The 22,501-nt window shown below is 54.7% G+C and overlaps 1 protein-coding gene across 2 annotated transcripts; it reads right to left on the bottom strand.

The window, feature by feature from the left end:
• Window positions 1-365: 365 nt before the first annotated feature.
• On the bottom strand, window positions 366-20,883 carry FBXL19 (F-box and leucine rich repeat protein 19). Of its 2 annotated transcripts, none has more exons than XM_061153257.1 (11): window positions 20,569-20,883; window positions 19,073-19,273; window positions 17,579-17,722; window positions 17,369-17,455; window positions 17,057-17,275; window positions 16,403-16,564; window positions 14,759-15,270; window positions 6,508-6,671; window positions 6,246-6,407; window positions 1,016-1,234; window positions 366-908 (listed from the first exon to the last, which is right to left on the bottom strand). In XM_061153257.1, exons 2-11 carry the CDS (start codon window positions 19,247-19,249, stop codon window positions 730-732), a joined length of 2,025 nt encoding a protein of 674 aa, XP_061009240.1. In that variant the 5' UTR covers window positions 19,250-19,273; window positions 20,569-20,883; the 3' UTR covers window positions 366-729. The 2 variants fall into 2 exon arrangements, with proteins under 2 accessions (XP_061009240.1, XP_061009241.1); XM_061153258.1 differs by having other exon boundaries at window positions 16,532-16,564.
• Between the last annotated feature and the right edge of the window lie 1,618 nt (window positions 20,884-22,501).

Raw genomic sequence — 22,501 nt, 5'->3', positions numbered from 1 at the left:
GCGGGCCCCACTCCTCAAGATAGCTGCCATTGTCAGTGACTTTCAAGGAGTCAGGGTTGGGGAGAAGGAACTGAAATCCGGGGAGGGAGGAAGGAGAGGGGTGACCCCGAGGGGCTACTACCACCCTCCCTGCACCTGCTCTTGCCCCCCGCCCCTCACTCAGTCCTATTGCTTTCCCCCTGGTTCCCCGAGTCCCCTCATCTCTGACACCTGGATCCCCAATTGCTCCTCTGGTTTCCCTTTTTGGCCCCCCCCACCCTACCCCCCCAACTCCAAGTATCTGGTCTTTGTTCCCTGAACCCCTGATGGTCTGCTCTCTGCCCACCCCCCACCCCCCAGCCCATCCTCCACCTCCCCCAGCCCCCTGCTCCCAACATCCTGTGTGCAGATACTCTCCCCGTTCATCCCCCCCTCAAACTGCACCTCAACCCCCCTCCCACCAGCCCTTTGGCTCAGCGCCCCCCAGTACCTCTGACCCGCTTCCCCCAGGGGATGGTCGATGAAGCAGGTGGAAGGGGGAGGGGATGGGAAGAAGAGACCCCCAGAGATATCAGTGCAGGGGGTAGAGAGTGGGGGAGGCTGGCTCGAGTCCCTGGGCAGGAACCCCAAGTCGTAAAACTCAGGAATCCCAAGTCATGAGGTGGGTGACCTGGCCTCCTGGCAGGGGTGAAATGAAGGCCTGAGGTCCAGGCTCCTGATGAGTCCTGGGGGAGGGTGGGGGGCACCCAACTAGCTGTCCTTGAGAAGCAGCTTCTCTTCTGGGCAGCGGAAGGGGCCAGGGGGCCCGGCGGCTGCCAGCCGGGCACAAGCTTCCGGGGAGAGCTGGCGGCAGGAGCGCAGGTCGAGACGGCGGAGGCGTGGGCAGCGGCGGAACAGCGGGAGGCAGTGGTCCGTGAGGCGGTGACAACCTGGGGGTGGGGCGATGGCCGCTGAGACCAGAAGGTGAGCCGGGGGTCCACCCAGACCACAGGGCCCAGGAGGCTGGAAGGATGGAGAGATAAGGGACGGCGCTTACCGGCGAGATTGAGGTGTACCAGGGTCTCTCGGAGCGGGGAGGTGGGGGCCGTGAGGAGGTGGACACTGGGATCCCCAACGTGGGCGCAGTGGCTCAGGTCCAGGGCGCTCAGCTGGGGTGCGTGGCGCAGCAGAAGCCGCAAGGAGGCGTCCGTCAGCTCCAGGCCGGCCAGGCGCAGCTCTGCTACCCCCTGCAGCCGGCCTCGGCTCTCCGTTTGCCCTGCGGTAGGCAGAGAAGAGGTCACCACTGTGGACCGCTCCCATCCGTGCACCGGCTACGTCTCCACCCTCCTCCCTCACCACCCCCTGACCTGCTCCCACTCTAAGGGAACCTCAACTTGCATTTTCTGCGTGGCTCGTGACTTGCTCTTCTCCCCCAAACCCACACAAGCCGCCATCATTTCATCTGTCTCCTCACACTGCCTCCTCAGGGAGGCCTTCCACGATTATGCCATTCGGAACCATAACATTCCACGTACTCCAACTCCTTCCCTGCACCTTCTCCTCTTTTTCTCACTGACATATTTTTACCTCTCCCACTAAAACAACAGTCCCCAACCTTTTTTGCAGGGACTGGTTTCATGGAAGACAATTTTTCCACGGACAGGGCTGGGGGGTGGGGGTACGGTTCAGGTGGTCATGGGAGCGACCCGGAGCCATGGGGAGTGATACTGGCGGTTGGGGACCCTTGCACCAGAATGCCACTTCCAGGAAGGCAGGAGTTTTTGTCTGTCTTGTTCTTGATCTATGCACAGGACCTGGGACATAGATGCTTGTCAATATATAGTCACTCATCCAACAAATGACATCCCCAACAGGACGGCCCCCTGTCCCACTTCCTCACTTATCAAAAGACAGAGATTCTCACAAGGGAGAAAGGGGGGCGGGGTGACAACTGGGAGAGGGGGCTTGACGCAGACACACTGCTGATACTGTGTATCAAACACGTAAGCAATGGGAACCCACTGTACCGCTCATGGAACCTTCTCTCCTCAGTGCTCTCCTGCCGCCTAAACGGGAAGGAAATCCCCAAAAGAGGGGATGTATGTTTGTATACATATCGCTGACTCACTCTGTTGTACAGCAGAAACTAACACAACATTGGAGAGCAACTATACTCCAATAAAAATTAATTTAAAAAAAGAGCAGTTCTCAAATATGTGAGACCACATCCCTCTTCTGCTGAAAACTCTCCAAGGGCACCTCAGAGAAGTCTACTCTACTTGGGAGAACATTCGAGTTCCTACAAGGTCTCACCCCTGTCTCGGCTCCAAATTCCTCTCCCTCCTTCAGAAACACTTGAGCCAAACTCCACAGGGGACCCTGCCCAAGGCCACCTGTGTTCAGTCCCCTGCCTGGCCAGGGTCCCTGGCTTTCCCGTCTGAGCTCAGAGGCCTCCCCTTCCTCCAGCTCTGGGGTAGAAGAGCTCCTACCCTTCATCTCTGCCCCCAAAGCTTTCCTTTATATTGTATCTACCATGATCCTGCATTTCCATTTTTTTATCTATGCTTGACCACACACTGTAGGCCAGGCAGCGGCTAAGTGGCAGCCTGCCCCTAGCCCAGTGGCTCTCCAATTAGAGAGAGAGAGAGAAAGAAAAAACGAGAGGGAGACAGACAGACAGAGACTAACTAATCTCCCTGGGCTGCTGGGTAAAACCAATTGCTGGCCCCGCCCCCAGGCAGTCTAACAAGTTCTCCTGGGACTTCCCTGGAGGTCCAGGTTAAGACTCTGTGCTTCTACTGCATGGGGCATAGGTTAACTCTGGTTGGGAAACTAAGATCCTGCTTGCCACATGGCATGGTCAAAAAAAAAATCCAGACAAAGGAAAAACCAAGTTCTCCAGCAACGCTGAGCTGCTGGTTCCAAGACCACGCTTTAAGAACCACAGCCTCGGGAGACAAGTTTTCTGATCATCATTCCTGTTTATAGATGAGAACACTCAGGCTTACATCCCCAGGCCAGCTACACAAGGTCACATGATTATGGATGAACAGAGCCAAGACACCAGGCCTTGTGACTCGGGAGTCCTAACTCTTAACCACAATGCTATCAGCTTTCCAGGCCCCGGCCTCACCCTGAGATAAATAAACTAGATCATACAACACCAAGTCAGGGAACTAGCCTGCACGAGTGTTCTATGGATCTGCAAAGTGTTCACATTTTTCTTAATGACTGATGCTACATAAGAGGTATGTGTGAGTCGCTCACTCCTGTCTGATCCCATGGGTTGTAACCTACCAGGCTGCTCTGTCCATGGACTTCTCCAGGCAAGAATACTGGAGTGGGTAGCCATTCCCTTCTCTAGGGGATCCTCCTGACTCAGGGGTCAAACTCGGGTCTCCCACATTGCGGGCAGATTCTTTACCACCTAAGCTACCAGGGATGCTACATAGAGGGCCATTTTTATAAAGAAACTTTGACATGGAGCTTTTCCCTGAAAAATTGTAAGATCGAGCATCACTGGGCTACCCCACTCACTCCACGACGATACTGAAGCTGGGTGGCAAGGTGTAGTCCCTAACATCCTGCACCAAGCTCACCACTTCTGTAACCTGCCAGGCCACCTCTGGGCACCTACTTGGCAAGCTCTGAATTCTCTCCTTTTCACTTTGAGGAGCTGACAGCCTGGAGCGGAGATATACCTGCTGATGCCCTCACCCTCAGGCCACAGCTAAAGGCCAACAGAGGGAAGCGGATGAGAGAGGTCTCGTGTGGCTGGGGCAAGGCAAGTGGGCTCAAGGAGGATTTCACTGAGGTGGGCCTTCAGGGATTTATTTGAACAAGAAGGAATGGGGGAGGGAAGCGTAGCCAGGCAGAGAACAGCAGGGGCAAAAGCAAGGAAGTAGGGATGCCACACGAGGACAGGAAGCCAAGGGGATAGACGTGGGCGTAGAGGACTTCCATGGTGCTCCAGCAGTTAAGAATCCGCCTGCCGAATCAGGGGACATGGATTCGATCCCTGGTGCAGAAAGATCCCACATGCAAGGAGCAACTGAGCCTGTGAGCCACTACTGAGCCCAAGCACCAAAACTACTGAAGCCCGTGTGCCCTAGAGCCCCTGCTCTACAACAAGATAAGCCACTGCAATGAGAAGCCTATGCATTGCAACAAAGAGTAGCTCCCGCTTGCTGCAACTAGAGAAAGCCTGAGTGAAGCAACAAAGACCTAGTGTAGCCAAGGCGGGGGTGGGTAAAAATGTGGGGAGAGTCTCAAGGAGCATATTAGGCTTGGGGGGCCTGGACGGCTCACCTTTGCGAGCTCCTGATAAAGGGGCTTAGACTGAAGTCAATTCAAGCAGGAGGAGATGGAGTTGGTCTGCCAGGCAACCGGCATGTTCTCACCTCACGGAACGCACTGTTCTCAATGCTCAGTCCAGCTCCAGGAAGAGAGGGCCACGGGTGGATGCTCAGATTTGGCCTGGCCTGTGTGACTTGCAGCTGTCACTCAAGCCCTCTGGGGCCTCACCCAGAAATCCTAGTTCCTTCTCTACTCCCCTTCCAAGACTGCTGTGAGGGGGATGGGGTGGCAAGAAGGGAGCCATGAGAGAGAGCTGCCAAAGCAAGGTGCTGGGGTGAGTTGACAGTCCTTGACCTCATGGAGCTTAAGAACCTTGTAGGAGGAGACAGATTTTAACCAAATCACTTCACCACTGTACAGTGATATGCTAGGAGGGGACTGCTCTCTGGAAGAAGGACTCATCTCAATGGAGTAGGAGATCTTGGAGGGCTTCTAGGAGGAAGTGACATTGATGCTGAGGCCTAAAAAGCGGTTGGGTATCAGGTGAAGGAGGATAGAGCATTCTAGGCAAAGAGGAGTAGGCAAAGGCCCTGGGGCTGGAGGAAACTTGGCAAGGAGGCTGAGGTGGCTGAAATGTGAGGATAGCATAGGTCAGTGGGAGCCAGACCAGTGGCCTTATCGACCATGGTAAAACACTGATCTGCATCCAAAGAGCACCAGGGAACAACAAGAAGGAGTGGAGAGCATGGGGTGACGTGGACAGACCTGATCTTCTGGGTGGTTCCCCAGCTTCATTATGGAGAACAGACTGGTGGGGACCAGAGAAAATGCTGAGTATCCCAGCTCCTTGCTAGAACTAGACGAAGAGCCCCAGGCCTCAGCACTCCCACCTCACACCTCAATAGGACCCCCAAAGTGACCAGGTTGGTGCTTAGCAGACCAGCCCCAGTTCCCAGCATCCCCTCTTTGCCAATATGGTTCCCAGGCCTCACAAAACTGCTTATTCCTTCACACTCCCTGGGAAAATCCTGTCTCTTTCAGGACTCAATTCAAATAGCACCTCCTTAAGGAAGGCTTTTCTCATTGCCCTCCTTCCCCACCCCTGCCACCCTCTCACCGACCACAGCCATTAGCACGTCATGCCCTTCTATGTCTGCATGACTGGGGTTCTACCAGTGTGGGGAATGGGGCTCACTCAGTTTGAGGTCTCCAGGGCCCTACCCAGGGCCGGGCCCAGAGGCTACATGCCATGAAGCTGACTTTACCTGGTGGCAGGGGCCGGGGCCAGAGCAGGGTGAAGAGGTGGCTGGGGTCTGACTCAGGAAATGAAACCGCCACCTCCATACAACCGTGCAAGTCAGCTGGCTCCCTCATTTCTGCTCTGCTCCCTCAGAAAAGTCCTCATCATTTCACTTCAGGGCAAGAAGATCTAGGGTCCAGTTCTACTGCTCAATCATATCTTTGCTGGGCCAACACATGAATTTTAAAAAGAATCTGAATTACGCGCCATCATTTAAAAACCAGGATATTTCACAGAAGATCCTTTGTCTGGCTCCTCTTGACAAATGGAACTGACCAGCCACCCCAGGCCTGCGTTCTTCCACAGCAGTCCCGCTGCTCCCCTGGGAAAAGTCTCCCCTAATAGTGCCCACCACACCCAGAGATTTTGCTCACAATCCCCTGGCTTCTCCAAGAATTCTGTGTCATCCTCCTGTCCCACACTGCGTTTCATCCCCTAATTATCTTCCCCTCTGGAAGTCAGGGGCTACATCTTCCTCATCCCATCCCCTCAGCTCTGATCACAGGGCCCAGCACACAGCAGGAAAGTGAATGAATGAACATGGGCCAAGCAGGGTCTGTCTCCTCAACCTCACAAGCTCTATCCATTCTCCAAATCCTTTTAACACACAGCAGGAATCGGAAGAGACCGTGGAAGCCTCATCCCCCAGCCTGTCCAAACCCTCCTACAAAGGAGCCAAGAGAGGCCACACCTGGCTTGGTGTCTGGCGGAGGCAGCAGCAGCTCGCGGAGCTGGGAGTCTTTAACATCCTCAATCCAGCGGAGGTCCAGGAGCCGCAGGGCCGGCAGTGGGGCTGAGCCCAGGGCAGAGACAGAGAGCCAGGAGCAGCCAGACAGCACCAGCTCCTGCAGGCCTGGGGGAACGGGGAGGTCCCCGGAAACAGGTGCTAGGAGGGGTCCGTCCCAGGTCTGTTCCCTTCCCTCACCCCACCCCACCTCACCATGCGGCACTACCTTGCAGTCGGTTCAGAAGCCACATGAGCTGCTTCTTGGAGACACCTGTCCAGCTGAGGTCCAGGGCTCGAGGCTGGCGGCGAACCACACCACTAAGCATGGGCGGGGTCAGTGACTTCCTCCGGCTCAGGTCCATCCGAGGCCACAGACGCTTGTCGTAGCACCTGTTGGCCACAAGGGGGAGACAGAGACCGCAGTCCTCAGCTCACAGTCTCAGGGAACCTACAATCCCCACCCTGGTTCACCCCAGCTCTCTCCTGGTCCATACCAAACAGCAAGGGTGGGCAGGAAGCCCCAGGTCCCAGGCCAAGAACACTACGTTTGGGGTTCAACTCCATCACTAATTGGATGTGAGATCTTAGGCAAGCCCATTCCTCTCCCTGGGCCTCAGGCCTTGTTTATAACACAAAAGATGACAGTCATCAGGTGGGCCTTGCCCACGAGGTGGTTTTAAGATCAAACGGGGTTATTACAGTTAGTGGACCTTACAGGGACTTTCCTGGTGGTTCAGTGGTTAAGAATCTGCCTTCCAATGCAGAGGACATGGGTTTGATCCTTGGTTGGGGCACTAAGATCCCACATGATGCCGTGGGATACCTAAGCCCATGTACTGCCATTAGAGAGCCAGCAGGGGGCACCTGGATAAGCTGCGTGCTGCAACTACTGAGGCTGTGTGCTCTAGAGCCCGAGCATCACAACTAAAGAAGGCCTCGCCCTGCAGTGAAGATCTAGACCAACCAAAAAAAAAAAAAAAAAAAATCTATAGTGAGTGGGCCTAAAGCTTCCAAAGCATTGTGCCAAAGACACACGCACTCTACACACTGTATTTGATGGAGACCCAAAGAGATCCAGCAGCAGCCCCCATCCTCTGCCTTGGGCTTCTCACCAGTTATGGTGGCTGTGGGTACTTCTCAACCTCTACTAATTCCTGCCCGTGATCCGTGTCTGCTCATCCTGAGGACCAGCTGCCCAGGGCTTGACTTACTAGTCTGTGACTACTGTGAGCCTCCAGCCAGAATGGAGACTTCACCAGGGCAGCCCTGGCTTCTTCCTCTCAGCACCCCTAGTGCCCCGCACCGGGCCAGGTGTAGGTTACCTGCTGTACATCTGTTGCATGAATGGATGATCCCAAGCCAAGTGTGGACCACCCAAAGCTCCCACAGAGCACCCCTACCACATACTTCATTTATGGCTTCCCAGTGATTCGGTCAGTCAGTGTTTATGGAAGGCCTAGTAGGTCCCAGTTGTTGAAACTACAAAGATGAATGAGGCCTGCATCAAGTGAAATGGGTTGGTCCCCAGCAACTCTGACAGCCTTGATGAGACCAACATGCAGGGAACTGGAGAAGGGCTTCCCAAACTGATGTTACCAGGGAACCCTTCCCCATCTCTGCCAAAGTCATCTACTAACACACTGTAGTATTGGGTTGGCCAAAAAGTTCATTCAGGTTTCCCTCCACGTAAGCTGTTATGGAAAATTGAACAAATTTTTTTTTGGCCAATCCAATACACTAAAGTTCCTTGAGATGTGGTTTGAAAAGTTTCTTTCAGCACAGTAGTTCAAAGCCATGTCAAAAAAGTTCCCACTGGGTAAGATGAACTGAATCAGAAGCAGCAGGGGTGGGGAGGGGAACCAGGAAGCTGTCTCATCTCTCTCCCAGCCCCGCTTCTGGAGGCTTTCCTTTCAGGAAGCCCTGGGCTGGGGCAGAGATGCCCAAACTCCAGTCATTCAGTATCCACTTATCTGCAGAACGTAAATTTATCTTTAAATCAATTCTTAAAACCAGCATTTGCACTGAAAACCAGTATAGTTTCACATACATATGTTACACTTAGACATAAACACCACAAAAACAGACTAGGATTATTAAATTCTAGCTAGGTGTTGCTATGGCTTTTGGCTGCCATCTAAAGACTATTTTTGTTAAACAGGGAGATAAGTATTAGAAAAGTTGTCAAGTGTTTAAGAATCCGCTGGCCAATGCAGAAGATGTATGAGACGCAGCTTCGATCCCTGGGTCAGGAAGATGCCCTGGAGGAGGAAATGGCAACCCACTCCAGGATTCTTGCCGGGAAAATTCCATGAACAGTGGAGTCTGGTGGACTACAGTCCATAGGGTTCCAAAGAGTTGGACACAACTGAGCATGCACGCATCCGAAAGATATAATAGCACCCAATGGAGGAACTTTCTTTTCAAAACTATTAATAATAGAAAGATCAAGCCAAATTTTTGTGCCACTTGCAACTCTCAGGCAAACTTGGGAACCCTTGGGTGACATTTTAGGGAAAGCTGGAAACACATACACCAAGGCTTTGATCCAAAAAACTCCACCCTCTGTCCCACCTCCCACCTCCTACCATTTCCCTTCCTCTTCTAGCATTCTAGCCTCTCCCTCTCCTGGTTCCACCCACTCAAACAATAAACACTTGCAAATCTCTCCAATTCTAAACAGGAAAAGAAAAGAAAAAAAAAAAACTACCCACCTTCAATCCAGCTTCTGCCCCTAGGTTCTGTCCCTTATCTCCTTCCACTCCGTGAAATCCTGTTCCATCCAAAATTTCTCTCTGCTCACTCTGACCCAGTCATGAGTTCCAACTCAACTGTCACCACCAACTTGAAGCCCTCCTGGATCTTACGTGGCTAGGAGGGAACCCTTGTCCCCCAAGGGCACACACAGGCCGCCAGCTGTATCTGTATACTGCACTCCACAAGAGCCAGGCCAAACCACCTGCTTACCAACAGACACCTGCTATCTGGTGCCAACCCATTTTGGCACGTGTTTGTCTTTGATGGAACTGCCAACCAACCCGGATCCCTCAGGGCTCAGCTCCAGTGCTTCCTCTTCCAGGAAGTCTCTCCTGATTTTTCTTGGCTGCAGCTAATTTGTCCCTTTGCCCTTGGATGACCAGAACACTGGGTTTAAAATCTCAGAGTGGCAGCCAACAGTCACTGAGGGCCCCCTACTGATACTAAGTGTCGAGACACTGAACAGTAAGGAAACGGGGGAGGCAGCAGAGTCTTACAGTAACTGGGGCAACAAGGGATATGATAAGAGCCGGTGAGAAACTGGGACGGGGAGGTTCCCAGGGAGGCAGTGCCAGATCTGAGACTTGAAGGAAGACAACAGTTGGGGCTTCCCTAGCGGTCCAGTGGTTAGGACTCTGTGCTTCCACTGCAGGGGGCACAGGTTTGATACCTGCTCAGGGAACTAAGATCCTGCATGATGCACAGCAGCAGTTAATTCTAGCGAGGGGAGGAGGAAGAAGATTTGAGTTCCGATAAGGAAGAACCAGCGTCCTGGCCAAGTACACAGGGGAAAAAAAAAAAAAACAAAAACGGGAGAGCTCTGAGAACCTTAGGCAGTAGGAACAAAAGGCGATTCATCATCTCACCTTAACAATGAGGATGACGAAGACGATGACTCCAGCACGAATACCTCATGTTCACCCATGAAAACCCATGTTCACCAAGGGTTTACTGCGTTCTACGCCTTACACATTTAACCTCACAACAGCCCTAGGAGGTGAATACTGTAATCGCCATCTCCTTTTTAGAGGTCAGGAAAATGAGGTCCAGGGAGGTTAGGAGACTGATTTCAAGGTCCCACTTTGATTACATGGTAGCAAAGCCAGGTGGAAGAGCAAGCTGGTCTGGATCGAGAGCTCCAACATGGAGAAGAGGCAGGGGCGAGGCTACGGAGGACGGCCAGCCCAGGGTAGGGGTGTCTTGGCCAGGAAGGTTGGAATGCCAGGCTGGATGAACGTGGGCACAGAGCTCTGAGGTGCGGAGTGTGAGCGGTGGGGACTGAAGCCCCAGCTCTGCCGCCTCTGTGCTCTGAGTGACCTTAGGCAAGTCACTTGCTCTCTCTGGGCCTCCATTTGCCAAACCATAAAATGGCGTAAAAGCAGTACTGATTTCACAAGTTTGCTGCAAAAATGAAGGGAGAGTAAATTAACTCTAGTTTCATTTTTTTTTAAAACAGTGATTTAAAATAATTAAATGAAAAATGTTTTTTAAAAAAGGCGGGGGGAGACGATGCAGAGGAAGTGTTTAGTGCAGTCACTGTTCTTGTCCAAATGTCCAACAGGACCATGGAAGCTTGTTGCGAGGGTGACAGGGGGCCATAGACAGGTTCTTCCTAGACTAGGGTATGCACGCTCAGTCACTAAGTCGTGTCTGACTCTTTGTGACCCTATGAACCAGTTTCTTCTGTCCATGGAATTTTCCAAGGAAGAATACTGGAGCAGGCTGCCATTTCCTTCTCCTGGGGATCTTCCTGATCTAGGGAATCGAACCCACATCTCCTGCACTGGTAGGCACATTCTTTACCACTGAGTCACCTGGGAAGCCCTCTTTCTAGACTAGAGAATGACAGGTAATAGGTTGGAAGAAGTCCAAGGCCAAGGCATCCATCACCCAGGGGAGGCCAAGCCTGATGGCCAAATGCCCTACCCCCACTCCCTTTCCCCTTGACTCCAGACACCCCTGACCAACTCAGCCCACCTCCAAAGTTGAGTCCAAAACCTCCCTCTTGCAGAGGCCCTCTGGAGCCACAGAGCTAGACCAGCCCAAACTGCTACCCGTAAGGACTTCACAGCTTCCCAGGCTCCAACCCAAGCCACTTCTTCCTTATCAGCTCTCTGGGCTCCTTGCTGGCACTGAGGTCCTTCCATCCTTCCATCAGTGTTTAGTCCCAAATCCAGCTGACTTGACCAGGCAGTGTAGTCCCTTCCTTGCTCCACCCTCTTCCCTGGGACTCTGCAACTCCCCCAGGCTTCGCCTCCCCCCACCACCCCACCTCCCTCCCCTGACCTGGGCAGATCACTATGCCTCCCATTTTCAAGAGAAGATGGAAGCCATCTGACGGGAATGCCTGCAACTTCCTGCTCTCCCACCTACAAATTTCTATCCAGTTCCACCTTCGCTGCCTCTTTTTCACACTCCATCCTGATTTCCTCACTTTCATTCATTCGACAAGTGTTTTTTCAGTACCTCCTGTAAGCCAGGTATCCTAGAAACTAGGGACATGGCAGAGAACAAACAGATCAAGTCCAACCTCAATTCTAGACGACCTGGTTCCAGTGCCCTCACCCCCATACAGCACAGCAGAAGATAGCCAGGCCTACTTGGAGCAAAATCCAACTGACACTTCTGGTCCTTGATCTCCCATGACCTCTCGCCAACACCCAACCCTGTTCTCTCCTCAATCTCTCCTTCGGGACACACTCTGCTCTCAATCCCCTCCAAGTCTCTTGCAGTCCTTTCTCTAACTCACAAGTGCTGACATTCTGATTTCTGTCCTCTTCCTTGAAGTTGCTATCTATAGGTTAAAAACTCCCGAACTTGGATCTTTCTTTTTAGCAACAGACCTGTACCTCCAGGTGCTCTTCTGTTAGTTCCTGATGGGCCCAAAGGCCTTTCAGACCAAACCTGGCAAATGTGAGCACTTGGCTTGACCCGGGAACCTGCCCCAGCTAAGTATTCCCAAGCTTGGGCCATGATCTTGCTGCCCATCCAGGCTCATGGACCAGAAACCCAGTTGCTTGTCACCCTACTGCCACCAAATCCAAGTCATCCTGCTTCTTAAGTTCTCAACTCCAGTCCCTCCTCTTCATCCCCCCAGGCCCTGCCTCTGTGCCCAGGTTGACAGAGCCTTTGGACTAGTCCCACTGTGCCCCCCTCAGGCCCTTGTTCAGCCCTACCCTCATTCTGCTCATCCAAAACCACCATTTTGTTGAGCATTTAGCACCCTTTAGTGATTGTGCTAAATATTTTCCAAGAATTACCTCATTTCATCCCTACTAGGTATTGATATGAACCCAGACTACAGATAAGAAAACTGAGGCCCTGACAGGTATAGCAATCCACCTGTGGCCACTCATCCAAGAAGTACAGGAGTCACAGGTGACGAAACCCATGGGGACTAGACGCCTAGGCCCAAGCAGAAAACCACCATCCAGTCCAGCTTCTCTGCTTCATCCACCTGCAGTCATGAGTCTCCCCTTGCAACAGAAATTGGGTCTTCATCAGTTCTGGGTCCCATGTACCAAGCACAGAGCTGGCCCTGACCAAGAGGCCTTGGCAAACCTCTAGAGGTGGAGGAGGTGATCCCAGCAACTGCTGTAACTACTTGTTTCTACTATGTTGCAGGTTGACTGAAAACTCTTCCAAGGGCACAGATCTGAGTTCCCAGAATGTTAAAAGTCTGTGCTTTCAGTAAATATTTGTAGCTGAACCAGTGATAATGATTGCTGTTAAGGCACTAAGAAGTTTCTATTTCCTAGGTACTGTCCTCAATTCTTTATTGTATCAGCTCACAAAAACACTCATGAAGTAAATGCCTTGGTTCCTGTTTTAACAGATGAAGAAACTGATGCACAAACTGATGCGCAGAGAAGGAAATAGGCTGATAGCATACAGCTCAGCAAAGATTCTACTATGGAGGACTTTTCCTGGGGGTCCAGGTTCAAACCCTGGTCAGAGAACTAGATCCCACATTCCCCAGCTAAGAGCTCACAACTAAAATCTGGTGAAGCCAAACAAACAAACAAAGAATGTAAAAAAAAAAAAGATTCAACTATGGGTAATTTATCTCCAGAGCCTGCCTTCCCCTCCTCCTAGCTCTGTAGCCTCCACAGACCAGCAAGTGTGAACAAGTACACCAGAATCCTAAGGAAAAGGACTGGGGTTTAAGGTCAGCCACTGCCTGCACTGATTTCGAGTGTCCCTCACGACGCCCCTCACAGGGCTGCTGTTAGTATGAGGAACATATCAACTAATGTGTGCACATCCCAACAGGATGCCCGGGCCACAGGAAGGGTCTGGGGAAAAAACCTGGATTTATTCACTTAATAAAATGTGTTTTGAGCACCTACATTACCCTTTGGGCTTCCCTGGTAGCTCAGACAGGAAAGAATCTGCCTGCAATCCAAGACACGGGGGTTCAGTCCCTGGGTTGGGAAGATCCCCTGGAGAAGGAAATGGCAACCCACTCCAATTTTCTTGCCTGGAGAATTCTATGGACAGGAGCCTGGCGGCCTATAGTCCATGGGGTTGGCAAAGAGTCGGACACGACTGAGCGACTAACACACATTACCTTTTGTCCTGTGCTGAGAACATGAAGATAAAACAGATATGGTATTTGCCCCAAATACTCACATGGGAACATGAAAACGAATGAAGGCTGTCAATGCAGAAAGCCTCTCTGTGCTCTTTTGGGGTGTGGGGGGAGTGTTGGAGGAGAGCTGGGGGTGGGGGTTGTCAGGGACAGGACCGAAGAGTAAGACCAGGGGTTGGAGAGGCTGACCCACATTCCTATAGAAACAAGACTCAGGAGGCAGTGGGGAGATGGGAGGAGGGTAAGTGGAAGGTGCTGGTGGTGGCTCCAGGCCACAAAGAAGTTCCAAGCATAATGAGGAGGCCCAAATGCCTGCCACTTGGGGAGCAGGGGCCGCTCAGCAAAAGGCTTTCTGCTTTTTTAGTTGTGCCACATGGCTTACAGAATCTTTGTTTCCCCACCAGGGATTGAACTCATGCCCTCTGCAGTGGGAAGTGAGGAAGCCCCGTAAAGGGCTTCCTTAGGTGTGCATGCATGTGTGCTAAGTTGCTTCCGTCGTGTCCCACTCTCTGCGACCCCACGGACTGTAGCCCACCAGGCTCCTCCATCCATGGGATTCTCCAGGCAAGAATACTGGAGTGGGTTGCCACGCCCTCCTCCAGGGGATTGTCCCCATCCAGGGATCGAATTTGAGTCTCCTGCACTGGCAGGCAGATTCTTTACTGCTGAGCCACCTGGGAAGCCCCTTCTTCTGTGTTAGTGGGATCAATTTAAGACTGTCCTCAGAAGAGAGAGGTGAAAAGCAAGTGAGAAGATGCGGGTACACTATACTTGGCACATATTAAACACTCATAAGCAACAATTTTAAGGAGAAAGGTTCTGGAGCCAGAAGGACCAGGTTCAAATTCCTGGTTCTACTGTTTCCTCTCCACGTGACCTTGACCTCAGCTTCCTCTGAACATGAGGATAACAATACCCACCTCACAGAGTTGTTGTGAGGGTTCAGTGAGCAAATAAATCAAAAGCAGCCTGGGCACAGTCAATACAGAAGTACCAACTACAGTATGTACATTCTATAGAAGCATCATCAGTACAAGCACCCGGCCCAGAGAGGCTCAGGGACCTGTTGCAGGTCACCCAGCGAGTGAGGAGCGTGTGGGCAATGGAACCTAGGCCTGTCCAGGCCACTCACCAGCGGCTCCAAGTCCGGCACACTCGCATGCAAATGCATAGCTCTCGGGGCCCGAGGTGCTGGAAGACACGCAGCCAGGCGGCGCGGGGCAGGGGGTGGTCGGATCCAGCAGCCAAAGGCAGCGTGTCAGGCTCAGGGCTTCGAGGTGGGGGCCGCACCACGTGCCGCTCCAGCTGCGGGGGCCGGGGCGGGGGTGCGGGGCCCAGGGGCCAGCTGAGGAGGGGCCCTCCGCCACCAGGGCGCACAGCCCGCCGCCCCCCGCGGTTCTCCTTCTCGCCCGAGCTGCCCCGGGCTGGCCGTCGCCCATTCCGGGCCTCGCCAGGAGCCTCATCCTCACTCAGCGATGTGCCTGATGAGTCGGAGTCTGAGTCGGAGTCCGAGGAGGATGAGGATGTGTCGGGCACCCGCTCCAGCAGCTGGCACATCCGCTTGAAGCGCTCGAGCTTCTCCCGCTGGGGTGACGGGGAAGGCACCGCCGGGCCCTCAGCAGAGGCCAAAGGCGGCTTTGGTTTCTGCAGGAAGAGATGGAGGCTGTTCTAGGGCCTGGCACCTGCCTTCCCACCCCCCGACCCCCGAGGAGTCACCGGCGGAATGAATAGCCGGAGGGACAGTCCCGAGTTCCTGCCCTGTGGAGCCTCAGTCAGGTCATGCCCCTCTCTGGACTTCTCACTTTCCTCATCTGTCACAGGAAGGTGCTGATGCAAAGAATGCAAAGACTTATGGGTCTCGATAGCTTATGAGTTTCCAAAAGCAGTGAGGTGTGGAGAATAGTTACAGATCTAGTTTTGCATATTGACCTGGCTATCAATTCTCTCGGTGACCTTGGGAAGCCCCTTTCTCATCATCTACAACACTGAAGGCTGGACCAAACAACTTCGAGTGTCTCTGCACTGAGACGAGAGTAACAGCGATCATCCGGCCCTGGGCGGAGCCTCCCACCCTCGCTGACTCATGACATCCTCACAGGGCTGGGATGCAGTGGCTACTTGGCCCACTCTTTCCAGATATGAGGAAATGCAGGCTCCGAGAGATTATGGAACTTGCCCAAGGTGACAATCTGACAAATGGCAGAGGAGGAATTTGAACGCAGTCAAGCAGACCCTGGCATTTGATGTGTCAGTGCAAAGTGACAGCTGAATGCTAGTTTTCCTGTGTGACCTTGGACAGGTCTTCAAACCTCTCTGGGCCTTACTTCCCTCAAATCTAGTCCCTTTGCAGTTTACAAAACTCAGTTAATGTCATTAAACAGCTTTGTGGCATAGACCGGGTAAGGAAAGTGGTATCATGTCTATTTCACTGATGAGGAAACTGAAGCCCAGAGCAGCTGATAAGCTGCCAAGACCAATCAGCAAGTCAATGGTTGAACAGGGATTTGAACTCAGTTCTTTCCCCTTAAAGGTTTGGAAAGATGAGGCAAATGGGTCAAACGATACCCCAAGGGTTCTTGGCAAGTCTAGGGCTCTTGTGGCCTGGCCCCAACCCACTCTTCCCCTCTGCTCTTCCCAGGGGCCCAACTGCCTGCCCATCATGGCCAAGAAGGGGTGGGGTAGGACAAGGTAGGCAGGAAAGGACAGATTTCTGTCTCTAGGATAGAGGGTGGGGCAAAGGAAAGTGGGAAGGGGAGGGAGGAGGTCCCCGGCACACCTCCCAGTTCTCGGGAGGGAGCCCAGGGTGGCAGGACGAGAAAGCCTGGCTCGGATTCAGAACCCTGGGGGGCAGAAGGCCGGGGCCGCCTGGGTCCGATCCTCGGAGGAGGCAGGCATCTCCACCCACCTTCTTCAGGTGCCTCTCTCGGCCTCCTTTCACCTACCAGGGCAAGAAGGAGACAGGGGGCAAGGGAGAAATGACATTAGCCCCTGGTTGGCCACAAAACTAAGATCTATGCTCGCCTCTTAAAACTACAAATCCCAGAAGCCCCCACCTCAGAGAGAACTCTGAGCATGCTCATCTGGTAACCAGTGTCTTGGCTCACTGAGCATGCTCTCATCTCCGCTTTCTTCCCCCTCAGGCCCTTTCTAGCCCCTCCTTCCTCCTCTGCAGCAGCTAATTTGAGCATGCTCTCTCCCTCCTCCCTAAAGCACCCAAAGCTTTCCTATCCAGCACCAGTAGCTTCTCACCTGTACCTCTCCACCACACTGAACATGCACCATCCTCCCACCTGAAATTCCGAACTACATCTCCCAACAACCCCTGGGGGGAACCCATGAAGCTGAATGTCCCAGGTTCCCCCCAAAAGCAACAGATTACAGCTCCCAAAATCCCTTAGGCTGGATCGAGTGAGCATGCTCCCTGGCTCACCTTTTTCCTTGGGGTAGGGGGCTCATTCCCTGCCTCCCTCTCCTTTCTTTTGGGGGGTCCAGGCACGTCCTCTGGGGGGGGCCCAGCAGGTAAGGGACCTTTGCGCCTGGGTGGAGGTGGTGGAAGTGGCGGCTCCTCCGTCAGCTTCCATCCACTCCCCAGGCTGGCGCCCTCCTCGCCGTTGTCAGCCCTGCGGCGGCCTGGTCCCTCACCTGAATCCTGGAGAGATGGAAGCTGAGGGTGAGGTTCTGCACCAACCCCCGACCTTCTGCCTACCCAGAGCCTGGCACCCACCCAAGCCCCAGCCTCTACCTTGCTGGTCCGGCCTTCCTGGGTGCAGCGAGGGCACTCCCAGCAGTTGGGGATCTCTGCATTGATGACACCCTCAGCCTTCCCCATCTGTAGACAGAGGCAGGGAGTGGATGTCAGGTGTCAAAAAACTCAAGAGGCATCCTACCCCAGCTCCGTACTCCCTGACATTCCGAGCCCCACCCCGGCCTCCAGGGTCGCCAGGACCATCACCTTCAGGCAGCCAGGGTGGACGATCTCATTGCAGATTGTACACTCCATGAGGCTCAAACCAAATTTCTCTTCCTCTCCCTCCACTGTGTCCTCCTTCCCAGCCTCCCCACACAAGAGGCATACAGCTGTGTGTGGGAGCACGGGCTGTTGGGGGAAAGGGGGGTGTCAGGGACCCCAAAAGCAAGCCACAGGAGTAAGACCGTTCTTTCTGGGGACCCCGGCCAGCTGTGAGATGAGGTCTAGAACCCAGGGGGGCAAGCTGGGTCAAATCCTGAATTTGTTCCTTTTTGGCAGTAGGACCTTGAACTGATTTAACCCCCTTAGGTCTTTCTCCATCTGTCAAATGGGGCTAGGAAGTTTTTCCTTGCAGGACTGTCATAAAAATGAGATAATGCAGAAAAGGTAGTAGATACACAGTTGTCACTGTTGATGGCTGCATCTGGATCCAGGGCCTGGGTAACCTGATGTGGTAGCTGGCTTTGGGAAAGGAGGGAAGACTATATGCCAAGGTGACAGCAAACTCAGAGAGAGCTGGAGGGAACATGGCGACAGCTTAGGGTGAGTCTGAATTTGCTCAATGAGCCGTATGGGGGTTGCCCTGGACCCCACAATGAACCCGGTTTTGGCAAGACCCCTGGGAACACTAAGGGCAGCTGGCTGATCTTAGGGAAGGGAGAGCAGCTCTCAGACAATATGACTTTAGGAAAAAAATCAGGGGTAATACTGAGTCACATCAAGAAAGTTGTGAGGCAGGCTCAGGGAGGCAGCAGGTGGGGAAGAAGAAAAGTGAGGCAAGGGTCAGGGGACAAAGGAAAACAGGAGGGGCTGTGGGGCAAGGAGACCAGGAAGGGTGACAGCAGGGAAAAAGGGAGGTGGGGTCACGGGGAGCACAGGATGCCGCCGGTCCTATGGCTACTGGGAAAGGACCACTCTCGGGAGCCCTGGGAAGCGCTAAGGTTGAGGAAGGCGGGCACAGCCCCATGGTTCTTGGATACCTACTGTGGGCTGCTCCTGGCAGCAGGCACATTCTTATCCATGCTGTCTGACCTTTACAACTCAGCAAAGGAAACATTTCACGGAGGAGGTACCTTGAGGGTCACAGTGATTTGCTCAAGGTCAAAGAGTGGGTAAGACAAGCTTCAAATCCGAGACCACTCTCACAGATGAAAAGGAGGCCAAAGAAGGCAAAGACACATTCCTGGCTCTGGGGAGGGGGTCCAAGGGGGCCCGAGCTTTCTGTGGGTCTCTGCCTCTTAAAGTTGGGAAAAGCCTGAAGGTAGGGAGTGGGAGGGATTCTTCAGTGGACCCTAACATTGGCCCCAGCTTGAAGCTGAGGACAGAAATGGGCCTGGCGGATATGTGAACCAGCCAGTGAATGAATGAGCGAACCTATGGCAACTTTCCATGACCCTCGACGGAGTCACCCCCAGCCCCCCAGATAGGTGCTAGGTCAGCTGGGGAAGGGTGCCCCCCTGCAGTGGGGGCAGCACTCACGGCGGTGCACTGCCGCAGCAGGCACGACTGCTTCATGCGCCCGGGCCCCCCGAACTTCTTCATGTCTCGGCAGAAGTGGCAGTCCCCGCACTCAGTTCGCACACAGGCCCGGCAGCGGCGGCAGCGGGTTCGGCGTCGGCGCGCTCCGGCCCCCGGCCCCCGGCTGCTCGACGACATTGGGGGCGTCAGCAACGCCGAGGGCTGTGTGTGGAGGGTGGCAAGGTCAGGGGGGCCCACAGGGACCCTGGCCGGCAAGACTCCTGGCAGCTTTGCCCCCACTCCTAGGCAGCCAGAGCTTGGCTTCCTACCCAGGGAGACAAGGAACACGGAGGTGCCCCTCCTGCGGAAGGTCAGAGGAACCCCCCTCCCTCTAGGCAAGGCCACCCTCTTCCTGAAGCAGCTCACTTGGCTCCTCCGGGAGCCCTGAGAACTAGCTTCCTGACCTCACTCCTACTCTAACACTTCTTCCATACTCCCGCGCCTGACCCAGGGAGGACGAAGGGACACCGAGAGGGACAAGGGCCTTTCCACGGACATCCCTGCAGCCAAACTCCTGGGAAAACCAGGGGCTCCTTGTCTGTGGAGTCAGCTGAGACAGGTCCCAACTCTTCCCTTGTTTTCCAAATGTGCTCCATCCCAGGCTCTCTCCAAGCTGAAACACCCCAAATTTACCTCCCAGATCCCCACAGATTCCTGATCACCAAATCCAGACCTCTCTTTTCTCTCAGAAGCTACTAACCCCCAACTCCTCTTCCCATAAAGCCTAGATTTCCTCCTCAGATTCAATGGGAACCTGCTCACACAATCTAACCCCTAAAGATCCACCGGGCTGCCCAACTTCCCAGCGCTCACAGACCTTCTTTGAGACGCTGCTTCAGAACGCCTCCGTGGCCCCAAATGTCAACTCTGTTCCACACAGAATGCCCTCTGCTCCAACACAGCCTCCTTATGGGTCTCCAGGTAAACCTGGGCAATCTCCCAGATTCCCTGGGATTCTAGAATCCAGCCTGACATCTCCATAGAACTCAAGATGGGCTCATGTGCACCGCCCCCTGCCTCCCAGCTTCCCAAGCTGCTTTCCATCCCTAATTGTCTGGAATCCCTTGGGCTCCTCTTCCCAGGGAAACCAGATCCTCCAAGATCCCACACAGATTCAGCAGGCCTGGAGGGTCTCTTCATATCCAGAGTCTTACCCCAGCTTCCCCCTTTTCAGACCCATCCATGGGGGGAGAGGAGCCCTCCAGCGCTCCAGGGGAGGGGCCTTGGAGGGCTGCAACCGCAGGCGGGGATGGGGGTCTGCAAGGCGAAGCAGGGTGGAGGAAGGAAGGCCAGTTCCCCAGGGTTGAGAGGTAACAGGAAAGAGGGCTGGAGATGAGGAGTTTGGCGCAAAGAGAGGGTGAGGCTGGGGGCGGGCAAGGTAGAGAGAGGCCGGGCTGAGGATGAATGGACTGGGAGCTGCCCAGGTCTGGGGGTGAGGAGGAGCCGCATGAACCCACCTCACACGTGTCCCGGGAGCCATCTCTCCCTTCTCGGCAGCTCCCGGCGGGTCGGCGGCCATCGGCGGCGGGGGGGCCGGGCGGCGCGGGGCGCGGAACGCTCAGAACGCCGGGGTCCACGGCCCCCCGAGGGCGCTCGGCCCCTCCCTCCGGCGGAGGCCGGGACGGCGGCGAGTGCAGATGGGGGGCGCCGGGGGCGAGGCCCTCCCACGGGCTGCGGCGCGGCCCTTCCAGGGGGAGATCCTGCTCTGGGGGGCTCAGTCCCTCAGTCCCCCCAGGCCAACGGGGGCTCCTCGGGCGCAGGGTGCACAGCTTCTGCCCGGGCCCCACTCAGTGCGGGGGTCCGAGTCCCAGCTCCCCTCCCCCCACCCCGCCCCGCCTCTCCCCAGCGCCCCCGGCCCTTTAACTGGCCCCTTCCCGATGCCCACTGCCCAGGGGTCCAGGGCCAGGCCTAAGACCCCCTACCGTTTCCGGGGTTCAAGCCCCGCCCACCGCCGGTTCCCGGGGAGGGGGGGGTCCCTGTAACCTGCCCCCCTCCCCTGGGCCCGCCCCTGGTCTGCGGCCCCCTGCGCTACTGCTACGGGGCGAGCAAAGGGGGGTGAAGGAAGCTGCTGGGCCCCGCCCCCCCAGCCTGCGCGCGCCCCCGCCCTCTCCCCCTCCCCCCTGCGCGCGACCCTCGGGAGATAGAGATTTAAATAAAATTTGAATAAATCCCCTTCCTCAAGCTGGAGGGTGGATGGAAAGGATGGAAGGGGACAGGAAAAGGGGGATGGGGCAATAGGCGTGCCTCAGCCACCCTGGTCCCCCGGCCCCGCGCTGCTTCGGCTCGGGGCCCTGGCCGCCTCTCTCATCCCTCCTGAGCTCCTTCCTCCTTCCTCCTCTCTTCCCCCTCCCCTCCCCTCCCTCCTCCTTCCCTCCTCCTCCTCCTCTTTACTCCCTCCTTCTCCCAGAGGAACCCCGCCCCCTGCCCCTCCTTCCCCCACCACCTCCACTTTTCAGGACTAACATGCGCAGGGCACGACGGAAGTAGTAGTCCGGCGGCCACTGGGACTACCGTGGGATCAATAGGATGCTGTGGTCAGCGGGAACTACAAACAAGATGGCGGAGGACGTGTAAAGCTCGGAGTGGAGGGTGCCGGGAGTTATAGTCCAGTTGCCCCAAGGCTCCGGCTCGCAGAGTACAGAGGAATGGGAACGATGACTACAAACAAGATGGCCTTCTACCCCGGTCCGACCTCCTTCCCAGGCACTCACACGCCCTCCTGTCCACAACCCTCCGCGTCTGTGATACCTGACGGGAGTCGCAGTCCGTTTGCTGCCTTCCCGCTGCCATTTCTACTCTTCAGGAACAATGGAAAGGTGAAAAGGAACGAGGACTACAAGCAAGATGGCGGAAGAGGGGCGGACACCTGACTAGTAGTCCATCTTGTGAGGTGCGATGGGAATAGTAGTTTCCTAGCCTTCTAGAGTTCCTTAAGAATGGCAGGACCCAGACGATAAGGAGACTACCATAAAAATGGCAGGCGGTGGCCTCACTCTACCGCCTTGGAACCTCGCCCTCCTGTAATATCGAAATTCCCCTCCTCTTGGCGCAAAGCTTAACGGGAGTTGCAGTCTTCCCGGCTCCCTTCTATTATCTTCGTTCAGACAATGGAAGGGGAAAGGGGCGGGATCTACCAGCAAAGATGGCCGCTGGAGGAATGGGGAGACGGTAACCTGGGATATGTAGTTCATTCGCTAAGGCTACTCCCTGTGGAAACAGGAGAAAGGACTACAATAAAGATGGCGGCCTAGCACATCCTCTGCGCCAGTGCCTGCTGGGGGACGTAGTCCCTTCCTTGGCTCAACGGAGAAAGGACGTGGGCTGGTGAAATGTGCATCACTGCCAACAGTCCAAATTGAGAGCGGGCGAAAACGAGACTCTCTCCTTCTC

This window comes from Dama dama, chromosome 10, assembly GCF_033118175.1.
Source record: "Dama dama isolate Ldn47 chromosome 10, ASM3311817v1, whole genome shotgun sequence".
In the NCBI taxonomy this organism is placed as follows: Eukaryota; Metazoa; Chordata; class Mammalia; order Artiodactyla; family Cervidae; genus Dama; species Dama dama.
Note: the sequence above shows the minus strand (reverse complement) of the source record. Positions and strands in the feature narration are given on the sequence as shown.